Genomic DNA, 14,737 nt, shown 5'->3' with positions numbered 1-14,737 from the left:
CTCAGGAACAAAATGTAAACTGCTGTGGAATGCAACAGGTGCATCTGTGATTGGTCTCATGTGGTTGTTTCTAATTAATGGCCAATCACAGTCAGCTGGCTCAGACTGTCTGGTCAGTCACATGATTTTATTATCATTCTTTCCTTTCAAGCCTTCTGATGAAATCCTTTCTTCTATTCTTTTACTAAAGTATTAATATAATATATATCATAAAATAATAAATCAGCCTTCTGAAACATGGAGTCAAATCCTCGTCTCTTCCCTCATCCTGGGACCCCTGTGACACCACCACACCTGAGGTATACAGGCCAGGCAAGAAGTCAGAACTCTGAATTTTTGAAGACCAAACTTTCATTTGTTTAAGAAATCAGTGGATACAACTCCCTGGACACCTTCCCTCAGGGATAAAGGAGCTGTGCAGAGCTGGCCACTCTTTAGGAACATATTTATTCAAGCAAAGAGACTCAATTCTTCTTTTGGAGCAGCTGTCAGAACTGTGCAAATTGAACACCTGGGGAGGCTGGTGTGACAGTAGTTTCAGATTGAATCACCACACTGCTGCAACAAATTGGACTGGGAATGCTGAATGGTCTTTTGGTTGTCTTTGCTGAAAAGGATGAACCTAAAGTGTGTTTACCCTTTGTAAAGATGAAGAAAGAGACCCTTAGGAAGCCTTTTCCCTTGCAGTTGGTGGAACCTGCAGTTCACTGGGGTTTGGATAAGGTCCTGTGTCATTTTTTCAGTGATTTCTGAACATTACACTGGCACTGGAACAGAAGCTGCCACATCCACCAAGTGCACATCTTTAATACCTGTGACCAAATCACACAGGAAAACATCACAGCACAGAAGTCAGCAATAAGTTACAAGGCTGCTTTTATTAAGTTACCAAAATTCCTATAAACAGACTCAGTCACAAATAACAGTTTCTGCTGAGCAAGCAAGGCATCAAATGCAAGCTACTGGTTCACATTTCATCCTGAGGAGTGGTGCTCAGCTTTTGAAAATGGCATAGCTCCACCAAAATCAACAGGCAGATCTCTAATCCTGTCACCTCCAAGAAGTTCAGGATAGTAACTACTAAAATCTAGAAAAATATTTATAGTAAAATAGCTGAGCCTGTCACTGAGTGCAGAAGGCAAACCCATTGCACATCTGACAGCAAACTGAGCAAAAGTTAAGAGACTCCTACACAACAAGAACTCATGGTTATGTTGTTGTCCAAGAAAGTTGTGGACTCCCCATCCCTGGAAGTGTCCAAGCCCAGGCTGAGAACCCTGGGATAGTGGAAGGGTCCCTGCCCATGGCATGAACTTGGAGCTAGGTGGTCTTTAAGGTCCTTTGCAATCCAGACCATTCTATAGTTCCACGTTCTTCAGACTAAGACTGCAAAGATAATTTATAGTTTCACCACTTACAACTAAATGGATTTATTTTTTTTTTTAGATCAGGATCTGGTAACTCTTATTTCCATTAGGAAAAGACAAGTCAAAGTGTCTTAGTCCTTAGAGAGTCACTTGAATCTAAAGCAGAATGCAAATGATTACTCTGAAATTTATTGATAAAAATAATCTCTAAAATCAATCAGTTCAACCTTTTGCAAAATGTGAAAGTCTTTTACCCAGTAATCATACTACCTAATGGAAATTGGACTAGGAGGATAGAAAAGCCACTTTCCTATGCTATTCTGTACCCAAAAATCTGCACCTCAGTACTATAACAACTTAGAAACATTCATGACTTCAAGCTAATGACTATTTTCCACTGAGAGTTATTTATAATGGCATCCATTGAGCTTAAGGAGGAATTTATTTATAAGTTACTGAGTTGGATGTGACCCAGGCACAGCAGATTATCCCTGTGTAGGAGGAGTGGGTGCAGCAAACAGAACCCAGGGCTGGTGGGACAAGTTATTGTCACCTCTTCCCCTCCCACCTTCCAACACCCTCACTGAGGAGGAGATTTGGGGCAGCAGAGAAGAGCAGCCCAGGAGAGAGCCCTGCATAAAGAGATTTTTGCTCCAGTTTATGCAGCTGACCAGACTGTTGTTGTACCCAATGGACTGTGCACAGTGAGCCTGTGCTGCTGCACTGATGGTCATGCAGCCAGGCAAAATTCAGGTCAAATTTATCTCTTCATTTGCTATTGGAGAGCTCTCACTTAGGTGGGCAGCAGCGTGTGGCTTCACTGCACAGTCATCAGGGTCTAATTGAGCTGAATACACAGGGACCAATTGATTAATCTGGAAAAACATGGGCTGCCAGCAACAAAAATAGTTTCTTTTTCAGTTTTTCTTTCTTTTCCACTGAAACCTTGTCAATTACAGAATGAATCAAATTTAAAAACTCATGCTGAAGAACACCCTGAGCAGGTTAAAGCCCAGATCCACAGTGGATTTCCTTACTGGCTGGCAAGTCCAATGCTGGTTCCCCAGCTTCTGTATACTTAGGGCGTTGCACAGTTGGTGCTTCAACGCTGTTGCTGCTCAAAGTTTCAACCTCACCCTGAGTAAACAGCAAATTACAAACTGAAAAAGAGATCTCTCCGAGGGTTTGCTGATTTACTTCCTTGAATATCAATGGAAACATGCAGCTTGTCTATATTAATGGCAGAAATGATGCTAAGATGAGCACATAGTGATATGTCACAGTGAGAAAACCAGATCTTGAAACTCAAAGAGAGAGCCAGATGTCTTTGTTTTCTTCCCTCCTATTTTATCAGTGGAAAAACTGCCAAAATTCACTTCAACCTGGAGCTGTTGTCACAAAGAGTTCTTAAGATACCAGGGAACAACCAGATTGCTAAGAAAAAACAAGGTGCAGGGGAGAAAGGGGGTACAGAAGCTTTTTATATATTACAATAATTTGAAAGAGTCAGTGATGTGTAGAGCAAGGAAAGCCAAATGTTGAGTGAAGACAAACCTCAGTTCTCCATGTGATGAAATATGATCCCACTAGGAAACAAAATATAAACTAAATTAATCAGGAGTGAGACAAGTAATCAACTCCCTTCCAAAGACAGTAAATACATGGGAAAGAAGAGCTGAGTAGTGCCAGCTCCAAAATGGAGCCACCAGCTGAGGCTCCATCATGATGGAGAAGTGTTATGAGCCTGACAACATCCTTTATGCTACAGCACCTTTACACAACTCCAGAATTCCCATTACTGAGGAATTACTCAGGAGAGCAGAATGATGAATGCAAGAAAAGCCACTCTTGCTCTGTGGAGAGACTCAGAGATTCCATGAGTAGGTTTGAATTCATGAACCTCAAGATGCCCTTTTTGCTGGCTCCATGGTGGGATTTATGATGGAACTGCAGCTGCTGGAGTTGTACCAAGGACTCCCAGGTACCTTCCCTTGGGGCTCCTGGCACATCCAGCCCTTGGGAAGCCACCAGAGCATCACCCTCACCTGCAGCCATCTCCCAGGAGCTGCCCAGAGATGGGTGAGAGGGGTGAAAGAGATGGAAATACAGCAAAATACAGTGACCACTCAGGACTTAAAAGCAGGAAGCTGGGGTAGTGCTCCCTGCCCTTTGCCTGAGTGTATATTAAATAATGTAAATCTGTTCTCATTGAATTGAAATTATCTGCAAATGGCACAGGGATGTGTCCAGTGCATTGTCCTGTGAGAGGCCTGCACCAGGGAAGGGTCACTGACTAACTCTGGCAATAATGGCAAATAAACCCTTTTCCAGGAACAGAATTCCATCCACAGCAAACATCCTTGAGCTGAGAAGTGCTGTTAGGTGTTGCTCCTCAGCCTGCCAGCTTTCCAACTTCTCTCTCCTCCCCTTAAAGAGACAAGCATTCAAATGATGCTGAGCTCCTAGAGCAGACTAATTTTACAGAAAAAGTGCTGAATTCTGTGCTATCCTGAAAAAGTGTTAAATTCCCAAGACCACGTGGCGGTGGTTGTCTCCTCAGAGCTGTGTTTTCAGATTCTCTGCAAGCACATGTAGGCACTGCTTATGCACCTCAATATTTCAAGCTCTTTATGTTTAACATCCCACTACTTTCTCAAAAAAATCTCAAAAAAATAATAATTAAACCCAAGCTTTTTCAGAAAGGGTTCTGAGAACCCTTCTTGAACTTCTGAGAAAATTTAATAAAGAGAGTGGTAAAGTTTCTCTCCTTTATTACACTAGTCACTGATTTAAACACAGAAATTACATGGCTTTTTTGTAGAAATGCTTATTGGTGTTTTCTAAGGTGATGTGTCATTTATTCTGACTGAGATGAAAGACATGAAGGAAAATGAAGGACAAAATGCTGTTTTCCTCCTCTTGTAGTTTGCATCATTTGAAAACAGGGAAGAACAGTAGGGATTTCTTTCTTACTTGGATGGCCTTCACCCACAGCAAAAAGGAGAGCAGGGTCAAATATTCTTATATAAAAAGTGGTCATCTACAATATTTCACCATTTCAGAAAGAGATAAACAGTTAAAAAATGCAACTGAACAGCTAAAAAATGCAACTGATCATAATTGATACTTACATGTATTAGTAACCTGTGAGTCACTAATCATAGAATACTTGGTAGCTGAAGTTGTCAGACTTGATCCTGAGGTTGCATCTTCCTGTCTTTCGCTGGTACTGGAAAATGAGCAGGGTCACAACTCCCAGCACAAAGCCAAGCACAGCAAGGGCTATGAGGATGATGGATCCAATTCCCACTCCAGCCTCCTTCTCTCTCTTGGAACCAGATGCTAAAAAAAAAAAAAAAAATCAAGAGGTGATAGAAAAAATCTTAAAATTCCTAAATCTTTTACTGGGGAGAGAAACAAGGACTGCATGTTAATTAGCAATGTGCCAGTACAGAACTGGGCTACAGAAGTGTATCAGCCTCTGGGGAAGGTGATTCTCATGGAAAGGGTGCGAGGACAGACCCTGCTCTCTTTTCACATACCAGTGTAGAGTCCCTGCAGACAGAGTGTGATTTTCAGCTAAAGTAAGAATTAAAGAATTAGTACTGGTGACTTTTTAAATGCTGCCTTACTTTCAGAAGTACTTTAGAGGGAAAGCATTCCCCTATCTTAACCCTGCCTCCATTCATCTGTGATTATAAAAATGACTTTATTTGCTTTTCTCATGTATGTAACTGTTCTTCAAACACAGAGTATTTGGGGGAGGATCCTCTGCTGGATGTGGCTCAGTGGAGTGACACTGGCTTGGTGTCAATGCTGCACCTGAGCAGTCGTTCAGAGCCAGCTGAGCAGCCTGGGGCTGTCTGCAATGTCTGCACAAGCGTGGCACACAGGGCACAGGGCCTGCAGGAGATCTGTGCTCTGCTGGAAGAGCAGACTCAGGGGGGAAGCAAAGAACGACCCAAATGCCCCAGAGTGGGCAAAACTCAAGTCCCACATTGCCAAGTGCCTCCCAAGGCACCACAGATCACAGACAGAAAGGGTTCTCCTGGTTCCCTTTGAAACACTTCCATACATTTGTCCAAATCTGCAAGCAGAAACCCCTCTCCCTTTATTGTTATGCCTCTCTTCATGTTTGCACAAGTTCTTATCATAATAAACAAGTTCTTCCTTCCTGCAAAGGCTCGATGCACCTACAAAAACCTGCATTTGCTTACATTTACAAAACATTTGTTTGCTTACACTTTCAGGACAGCACTTGTTTTGCCAGGCACTTCTGTAGTACCTGAGGCACACAGAAGATAAATATCACTGCAATTAGAGACAAGGTTTCTGGCCAAAGGGCACTGCTGGCAGCCACAGAGGTCAGTGAGAGCAGTTCAAGCTACAGACACCCAGGGCATCATTCCAAGACAGGCCAGAGCAATGCTGCGTAATATATTCAGTCTCATTTTTGAATTTCAGCATGAAACAAAGGAATAAAGTAGAACATGCACAGTGGAAATGGCAGCCTGCGGTCAGACACAGAGCAGGACCTCCTGGGGACGTGGAACAGTGGCCTTTGCCATATTATGTGACCAAGTGCTGGCAGAGCAGGTAAAGTTTTTCATGTTTCACTGATGCATTTACACCTGTTATTACTGACATCATTATTCATGTTGTGCCCTGCAACACAGAGATGTAGATCACTTAAAATGTGGGGTGGTTATCCAAACTAGAAATAAGAGACAGCATCAAAAGTGCCACCTTTGCCTAGAAATCAATTTATCAATTTAGCACAACCCAGAGAAAGCTCCCCTCACCAGAGGCCCTTTAGGGAAATGACCATTTTTCAAAATTAGAAATGAATCAGGATCTCCAGCAAAAATGGGAGTGGGAGCTACTTGTTTTAAGAGATAAAGAAATCTGCATTCATTACTTTATTTTATTTTTTTTATGAACTAATTCAGAAATGAGCACTGAGGGCCTATTTGAACAGACCATGTAATGGAAGAAAAATACCTTCTTCTAAGTCAGAGTCAGTGCCTAGGTCCAAAAGAACATTATGAGCTGTCTGTTTAAGGTAGCCACGAGTTAAGACTCTGATATTGGTGAGCCAAACTGCTCTCAATGAGTGTTTTATGTTAAGTTATAAATGTAAAGCTGGAGGGGACCAAATGACTGAAAACATGAGAGATCACAGGTGCCCTTGAAAGCATCACTCAGGTTAAACGCAGAAAAATCAGGTGCATAACAAATTAGACTTTGCTTGTCCCTAGTGCTGTTGTTTGCCCTCAATTAACCTGCACTGCACCAAATTACCCGAGAGCGCTGTGCATCAGCTGTGCTCTGCCACTTCCCTCACTGTGGTAATGAAGTCAGCACCAGGGAGCCAAAGGAAACACAACAATAAAATCTCCTACATCCTCTGATTTGGGACTTCAGAGCCCAAAATAATTGCAGACTAACAGGAGTGTAAACACTTGGAAAACCGATTGCAATCTGAAAGATCAACTCCGCTTTCACACCTTACAATTGAAATAATTGTTGGATTCTGTGGTTGTTGCACTTGCTACCCTGTGCAAACAGCCACACAAAAGCACTTTATCTTCCTTTCTACATTCCCTTGACAGCCTGACAGTCCCTGCTCCGAGGAGGGCACGTGCTTCTCCAGGCTGCCACGTGGCTCCAGCGGGAATGCCTGCTCCCAAGGAACACAGAGGGGCACAAAAACCCCTGTGTCCCTGTTGAAGATTGCAATGCAAGATGCTTTCCATTACCCTCTGCAAGGCAGATTACCTTTGCCAAGTGGGCAGTTTGCCTTATCTCTCTCTTTGAGTGACCACAATCACTCCTCCCTTGGGAGGGGACATCTGCTGATAACAGCTACTGAATGTCACTGCATGGCTGATAAGAACTACAGCATCCCATTGGGAGATGTGAGCCCAGAGGGAGGAGCCAAGCATTGCTACCCAGATATAATCCAGAGGTTTTGAGACACCAGCACAGCTTCTCCACGGGATTCCCCAGAGGAACAGCAGCTGCCTCTCCTCCCACTGGATCTTCAGAGGAAGAACACATCCTTCTCTACAGATCCCCCTTGCTCCAACAGAACCACCCCTGACACTGCAGGAGGGCTGCAGCCACAATTCCAATGGGACTGCTGCCAACACCCTGACCCACAGGGTGTCAGGTTGGGTTCTGACTCTGTCAGTGTTGTTCTAGTGTACTGCATTGTTTATTTTATCCTTTATTTTTTTCCTTTCCCTAATAAAGAACTGTTATTTCCTGCTCCCATATTTTTTGCCTGAGAGCCCCTTAATTTAAAATTTTATAGCAATTCATAAGGGTGGGGAGGGTTTACATTCTCCATTTCAGGGGAGGCTCCTGCCTTCCTTAGCAGACTCCCGTCTTTCCAAACCAAGACAGTGTCACAGGCCAGCACAAATAATCCTGGCATGATCATATGTTCTCAACTCACCAGCTGATTTCCACAGGGGTCCCCAGGATGTTCTGTGCAGGGAGATGGTTTCTCCAGCCTTCAGGAGCCGAGTCCTTGCATGGCACCTCTGCAACATCAATTCAAATTTCAACAAGTCATGCGGCTTATTAATTCAAAATACAAAACCCTCTGATGGGCTTGTGAGAGCCCAGTGCTACTCTCACCATCCAGCTTTTGTTTCTTAACGTTATGCTCTGTTAAACTGAAATTAGCACCAAAAGAAATGGCATCAGGGAAAAATCAGTATAAAATCTGTAATTAGTCACACTGGAACACACTGCTGTGAACAGACACTTCACACAGACAACCTTTTCATTAACTTGCTGTTTGTTTTTGTAAGAGAAACCTTATGGGAGAATAAATTTATCACTAATGCCAGGGGTTTGCAAGCACTTTTGTTTGGATGTTTGTGCTGCCCATGGCAGGCACAGTAGATCCTGCAGCCAGCACCAGCAAAAGCAGCAGCAGCTCTCAGACCCTGCTGAGCCAGGTGTCATTCTGAAGCTACCCACAGTTTCAGTGACAAGAAAACCACTAATCTGGGAACTACAAGGCTGAAATCCCTGTCCTGGCAGCACATTCACAGGCATTTTCTGTGCACTTCCTTTTTTTTTTTTTTGTTTGCTGCCTTTTTGTTTTAAGTCATAGCCCAAAGGTCCCTGATGGGAACCAAAACCTCCTGGCATTATTCAAAGGGTACTGTGGCTCTCCTGGAAAGGCACAAAAAACCCCAGAGAAGTGGCAGCATCATACCATGACGAACAAAATCAGCAGGGTGTTTTATCAGCTCGTTTACACCAGAATGTCCCATCAGTGTTAGCAGTTTGGCTGCACTCAAAAACCTCTACAATCCACTGCCAGCAAAAGTGTCTTCAGCTGGGTCAGCCCCCAGAGAAATACCCATGTGGTTATTTATGACTTTGGTCTGCTCTCAAGTCGTTTTCCCAGGTAGGTGGATCCATTACAGAACACATTTATGTAGTTGCTCCCTGGTGGCAATGAATTTTTGCTTCCACATGGCCATGGAGCAGCCACATTCCACCAAACATCTGCATAGTGGTGGCACATCACTCCACATTCAAAGTAATTTTTCTCACTCATTTCTTGCTGCTTTACTCCTCAGTCAGTCAATATTTTTAGCTCTAAACTTGAGAGCACCTTACTCTCTTCCACAGAGGAAGCAAGGAATAAATAGACTGAGTAAGAGGAAATAATCCAAGATGTAAATATTGAGTGTGTGGGTGAAGAGCTGAGCTAAACCTGCCCTGCAGCAAGTCACTGTTCCCCAGAGTAACAGATCAGAGGGTCAGATCCCAGACCCAGGGCACCTTCCCAGCCATCTTACAATATTTACAAATATCCTCTGGGTTTGCTCATCTTCCTTGATCTTTGCACTTTCTGCAGCTCCTCCTCCTTTTGTAAAAGCCATTGCTCACCCTGTGTAGATGTGCCTGGTGTTTGACTTCCCCACATCACAATTTAGCCTCAGTTCACTAAATTGAGGTTAAATTGTGGTTTGAGGAAGACAAGGACTTCTACTTCTGAATAGGGATAAATTTTGCATAGGAGAAAGAACAATGAATCCTATAGATATATTTATATTCATACTCAGCTGCAAAAACTGGAGCCATCTTACCATTGTCATGTTTCCTGTCCCTACTTTTTTTTTGGTTTATTATTTTCTTTTAATCTGGAGGAAGCCTTATACTTTGAGAAAGGAAACAAGCATCTTCTGGTAGCATTTTAAAATCCTTTAGGAAGAGATCCCTTGCTTTATAATGAGTTTAAACTGTTTTATTTAGAGCTAGAGGAAAGTGTTGAACAATGGGGGAACACCAAACTGCTAATGAAAACATCCTTGATAGAAAAAGAGCCAGGAAGGTTGGCAAAGGAAGAGAATTCCCAAGTGTCAGTTAGTAATAAAAAAAGCCATCAGTTAAACATATTTTTCCTTCTTTCTATGGTAGCAACACATTTTCAGATAAAGCTGTGTATCACTTACTTGTAAGTAAAAAGAAACAATGCAATGCTTTGTAGCACAGACAATTAAAAACTGCAGTTCTTATCAGAACATGGCTTGGATTATTGCTTTAAAAAGCAATCAGGCTTTTAAAAAGCCATCATAATCTCTATTAAAGTCACAGCCCTAGAAACTTAATGACACTGAGCTTCCTTTCCTGGCACCTAAATCTTCAGTTGAAGAAGCAAATCTGTAGGGGATAAGAAAAAAGGACAGAACAAAATGTAAATTTACTCAGACATTCCTCTGACACTGCTAGTCTGGGAGTTCCTATCTTGTGACCCATCCATCTGAGCTGATACTTTTCTACCCAGCCTAATTTCATTGCTTTTCAGTCATCCTTAAAATAAATGACAGGTCCAGTTCTCAGGTTCCCAGCTCTGTGCAAACTCCATGCTTTTTTCTAGGAGGAAAAGCTGAAACTTCCACATGGTTGTGGTGTTTCCCCACTTCTCTCTACTCTCAGCAGAGAACAAAGGAAAACTCTAGAGTTATTCTAAACCTTGTTTGGAAACATTACTCCCTCCATCCCATTGCATACATTTTCCATATGGCAGTGAGAAAAATGTATTTTTTGTGGGGGGAAATAGCAAATCAGAACAAAACACTTACAGTCCTGCAGGTGCTTCCTGGTGACTCCATACAAATGCGAATTCTGCAGTGTAAGTAAACCACAGAGTTGTTGACAAAGGAGAAAATTTTCATCTTAAACTGAGCTTTGCTTGAATTCCCATTTTCCAGCAGTGTGGTGTAAGTATTTGGGATGGGGCAGCTGAAAAGGGAGACAAAAACCACATAGAGCTGCTAAGGCTAGAGAAGGCAGGTTTTGGTTATAGCACTTTGGGTTTTAAGGCTTTCCTTTCTTTAGGAAGTCACAGCCAGACCCTTCAAGAAGCAGCTCTGGCAGTGCAGTGGTGATAAGAGGCTTTTTGCTGCTTTATTCTCACAGTAACAAGTGGAACAGGAGCTGTGAGAAGTGGTTGGAGAGCTGGAGAAGGAGGGAAAGAGTAACAGAAAGAGAGATTTAAACTTGGCTTCACCAAACACAAATTGAAAAAAACCCTCAAACTTAAAGGACTAGATGAGCAAAATGATTATTCTGTATTTTAAGGTGTGCCTAAGAAATATGAAACTGGGGTGAGATCAGGAATCCAGACAGGAACAAACCTCTTTCACCAGAGGCTAATATGTGTGAGGAATTAAATATCCTATTTCCTTATTGACAAGAGGCACATAAGCTCTTGATAAAGCTGCAACCACAACCTCTGAACCACAGATCAGGAGATAAAGCACCCATTTGTCAAATGCTCTTTCACTACTGACTGCCAAAATCACCTTCAAGTGATTTCTTCAGGTTAAAAGCATAATTCCCTCACAAAACTGGAAGGAAGATGACCAAACCCAAAAAACTTTCACATAGCCCTTTGAAATCCCTTTTTATATCAACATTTCTTGTTCAAAGAAGGTGTAACCAGGCCAGATAGAAAGGGACCATGCATGTGAATGATGAGAACAGATGTAAAAGTAATTTAAAATACAACATATTATTAGTCAGTACCACTGTAAGACCTAAGGCAGGGCTCATAGTATTTGCAAATGGCATTGCTGTACCTGTTGCTGATGAAAACAAATGGCAGGGGATCCACTGAATTATTGGTTGGAGTGGCCCAGCAATCAGTGAGAACCACCTTGAGCTGGCTGTCTGCCCTCTGCATCCCCACCTCCATCAGCACATCCTCACTGGCAGAGACACTGAAATTTCTGGGCACTGGGGAGCTCCCAATGAACAACTGCATTTCTGTTCTGAAGTATCCAGGTCCATGCAAATCCTCAAAGATGGTGTAAAGTCTGAAAAGTTAATTATCCTTTTTTAAAGACCACAAAGCTGACTGAGAGTTTCTGCAAGTCTTAAATCAGTGCTTGTTTCCCCACAAAAATCTACAGTCCAGGATGGCAGGACACTGTTCAAAAGGAAAGGTGAAAAAGCATTGAATTTTCAGCTGGGAAGGTAGAGAGAATGGAAACACAAGTGGGAAAATCCAAAGGGTGGTCTCAGCAATTCAAACAGGGCAGAGAGAAACACCAGAGTGAAGCAGAAGGGGAACAAGGCTATGAGCTCTCTGAAAGCTCAAAATAAGGACAGTAAAAGCTTAGCCAAAAAAAATGAGACAGGGAAAATCTGAACAGAAAGTGAAAGGCATGAGAAAATTATAGACCTCAAAGAAAAGTGGCCTGACAAAGACTTTGCTGGGGAATAGGAAGGAAAATACAATCTCTGGACAGGGCAAGGATACAGGAACTGGATTTGGTGCCAATAGTTTAAGCAGGATGATGGGCAGGAGAGGAGGTGCACTTGTCTGAAGGGAGGACACTCCCATTACAGAAGGGCTTGGGCTGTCACATTTTCTGTCAGCACAGCCCTGATTTTCTGGGAAGTGTGGCTCTGATTCCATCTTGCTTGAAGGTGGGGCCTTTCACAACAAAAAAAGTATTTGTATGATGTATCTTCTGTTTTTTCAAGTTGACCAAATAAGGATTTGTGGGGGGTTAAAAACTGTCATTCTCAGAAGCCACATAGCAATCTGCAGGCTCACATCATGTGGAAAGAAACACAGTTGATGTACTCCAAAAGCAGAAAAATGCTGGTTTTGCTACAAGGGATTGCCCAGGAAGGCAATAAGGAGATCAGGAATTCTGACTCCTGAACCAGTTCCCAAAGGTTTATTTCCACCTGTGGTTTAGCAAGGTAAAGGCCAACTTGTTGGATCTACTGGCACATTAGTTGGAGTAGGAGAGGAACACACAACAGGGATCTCCTTGACGCCTTGGACTGGCTACCTAGAGCACAGGCTAGACAGAGTCAGAGAATAAAGTGGATATTTATAAAAGGCCATTAACAAATACATCTTGGGCCATGCAGGAGCCTGGCAGAGGCTACAGCCAAGATGGATGAGGGCCATGAGATACAAGTTTGGTCTATTTGCATATCAGATGTTAATTGTCCAAGTAATTAAGTCACATTCCCTCAGTTTGCTTCCCCCCCAATTTAATTTTGTTTATACTTTTCAGGCCTGAGGCTGTGATGATAACTTTGGTTCTCAGGCCTGGAAGGATTGTTTTGTCTGACCACACTGTGAGGAGAGCTTACAAACACTCTACATGGAGTTCAGAGTAATACACGAATGCAGTACAGGATCTGAAAAATAGAATAGCTAAAACTTAAAGCATCATTCTGAGCACAGGACTCCCAGATTGCTCCCAGTGCCACCACTGGATACAGCTACAGCCCCTGTGGGTTTTCCCAATGCAGCAGAATTTCAAAGCAGAGAGAGGTGGTCCTCACCTTTCTGCAATGAACCCAGAGGAAGTCAAGACATCATTTTGAAACACACAGTGGATGGGACTGGCAATGTTCAAGTGGTGGATTATTCCCTGAGCAGAAACATCATTCCGAAGGGTGGTTCTCACCACTGTAGTAGTCATGTTCTGCAGCACAGAAAGGAGAAAACACATCAATATTTCCAGGGTTGTACCAGAGCTTTCCAGTTTCAGGTGCTTGGGTGTTCCTCATTCTCCTGACAGCAAAAATCAAACAGATTAAACCTCCAGTATCTTTGTTGCTGTACCGGGAGGGAAAGAAAATACACCAGTCTTCCTCTTTTTCCTTTTTGTCATATCATAGAAACATAGAATCACAGAACTCTGTGACCGTGTTCATAGGGTCTCAGGTTGAGGGAAGAGATGAGGATCTGACTCCATGTTTCAGAAGGCTGATTTATTGTTTTATGATATATATTATATTAAAACTATACTAAAAGAATAGAAGAAAGGATTTCAGAAGGCTAGCTAAGAATAGAAAAAGAAAGAATGATAACAAAAGCTTGTGTCTTGGACAGAGAGTCCGAGCCATCTCACTGTGATTGGCCATTAATTAGAAACAATTACTTGAGACCAATCACAGATGCACCTGTTGCATTCCACAGCAGCAGATAACCATTGTTGACATTTTGTTCCTGAGGCCTCCCAGCTTCTCAGGAGTCAAAAATTCTAAGGAAAGGATTTTTCAGAAACTATCATGGCTACAGAATGCCACCAACAGCTTTGGTTGGAAGGGATCTTAAAAATCTTTACGTTCCAAACCCCCAGTGCATGGGCAAGGCCACCTTCCACTAGACCAGGCTGCCCAGAGCCCCATCTAACCTGGTCTTGAACACTTCCAGGGGTGGGACAATGACATTCCTTAGCAATGGTCATTGCTCCAGGAGGAAGTTTCTGTACTTTGGCATGGTCTGAACACAGCCATTGGTTTGGGACCCAAAGAGAGCTGTCACTGTTTGTCCTCACTACTGGTAGCTATTGAAGTATTTGTCACTATGAGGTGTGACGGTGTTCACAGGGGTTTTCAGATGAGGGAGGAGACGAGGATTTGACTCCATATTTCAGAAGGCTTGATATATTATTTTATTATATATTAATTAAAACTATACTAAAGGAATAGAAGAAAAGGTTTCATCTCAGAAGGCTAGCTAAGCTAAGAATAGAAAAAAATGAATAACAAAGGTTTGTGGCTTGGACAGAGAGAGAGCTAGCTGGGCTGTGATTGACCATTAATTAGAAACAACCACATGAGACCAATCAAAGATGCACCTGTTGCATTCCACAGCAGCAGATAACCATTATTTACATTTTGTCTTTGAGGCCTCACAGCTTCTCAGGAGAAAAAAAATCCCAAGGAAAGGGTTTTCATGAAAAGATGTCTGCGACAATGAGGTGATGAAATTACTTTTAAGAAAAGACAGCTGCAAAGGGAACCCAGAAGAGGCATGGGAAGTGACTCTCAGTTTGGACAGACCCTTGAATTTTGCTGCC

At 42.6% G+C, this 14,737-nt stretch overlaps 1 protein-coding gene across 1 annotated transcript in view; it reads right to left on the bottom strand.

The window, feature by feature from the left end:
• Positions 1-4,521: 4,521 nt before the first annotated feature.
• Positions 4,522-14,737, bottom strand: part of UMODL1 (uromodulin like 1) — a 39,147-nt gene continuing 28,931 nt past the window's right edge. The window contains exons 16-20 of the mRNA XM_064706916.1: positions 13,212-13,354; positions 11,480-11,716; positions 10,481-10,640; positions 7,828-7,915; positions 4,522-4,709 (exon numbers count right to left, since the gene is read on the bottom strand). Of these exons, the coding sequence (XP_064562986.1) occupies positions 4,522-4,709; positions 7,828-7,915; positions 10,481-10,640; positions 11,480-11,716; positions 13,212-13,354 (816 nt within the window). The remainder of the gene's footprint in view (positions 4,710-7,827; positions 7,916-10,480; positions 10,641-11,479; positions 11,717-13,211; positions 13,355-14,737) is intronic.

Source organism: Zonotrichia leucophrys, chromosome 1 (genome assembly GCF_028769735.1).
Source record: "Zonotrichia leucophrys gambelii isolate GWCS_2022_RI chromosome 1, RI_Zleu_2.0, whole genome shotgun sequence".
NCBI lineage: Eukaryota > Metazoa > Chordata > Aves > Passeriformes > Passerellidae > Zonotrichia > Zonotrichia leucophrys.
This window is presented reverse-complemented; position numbering and strand designations above follow the sequence as displayed.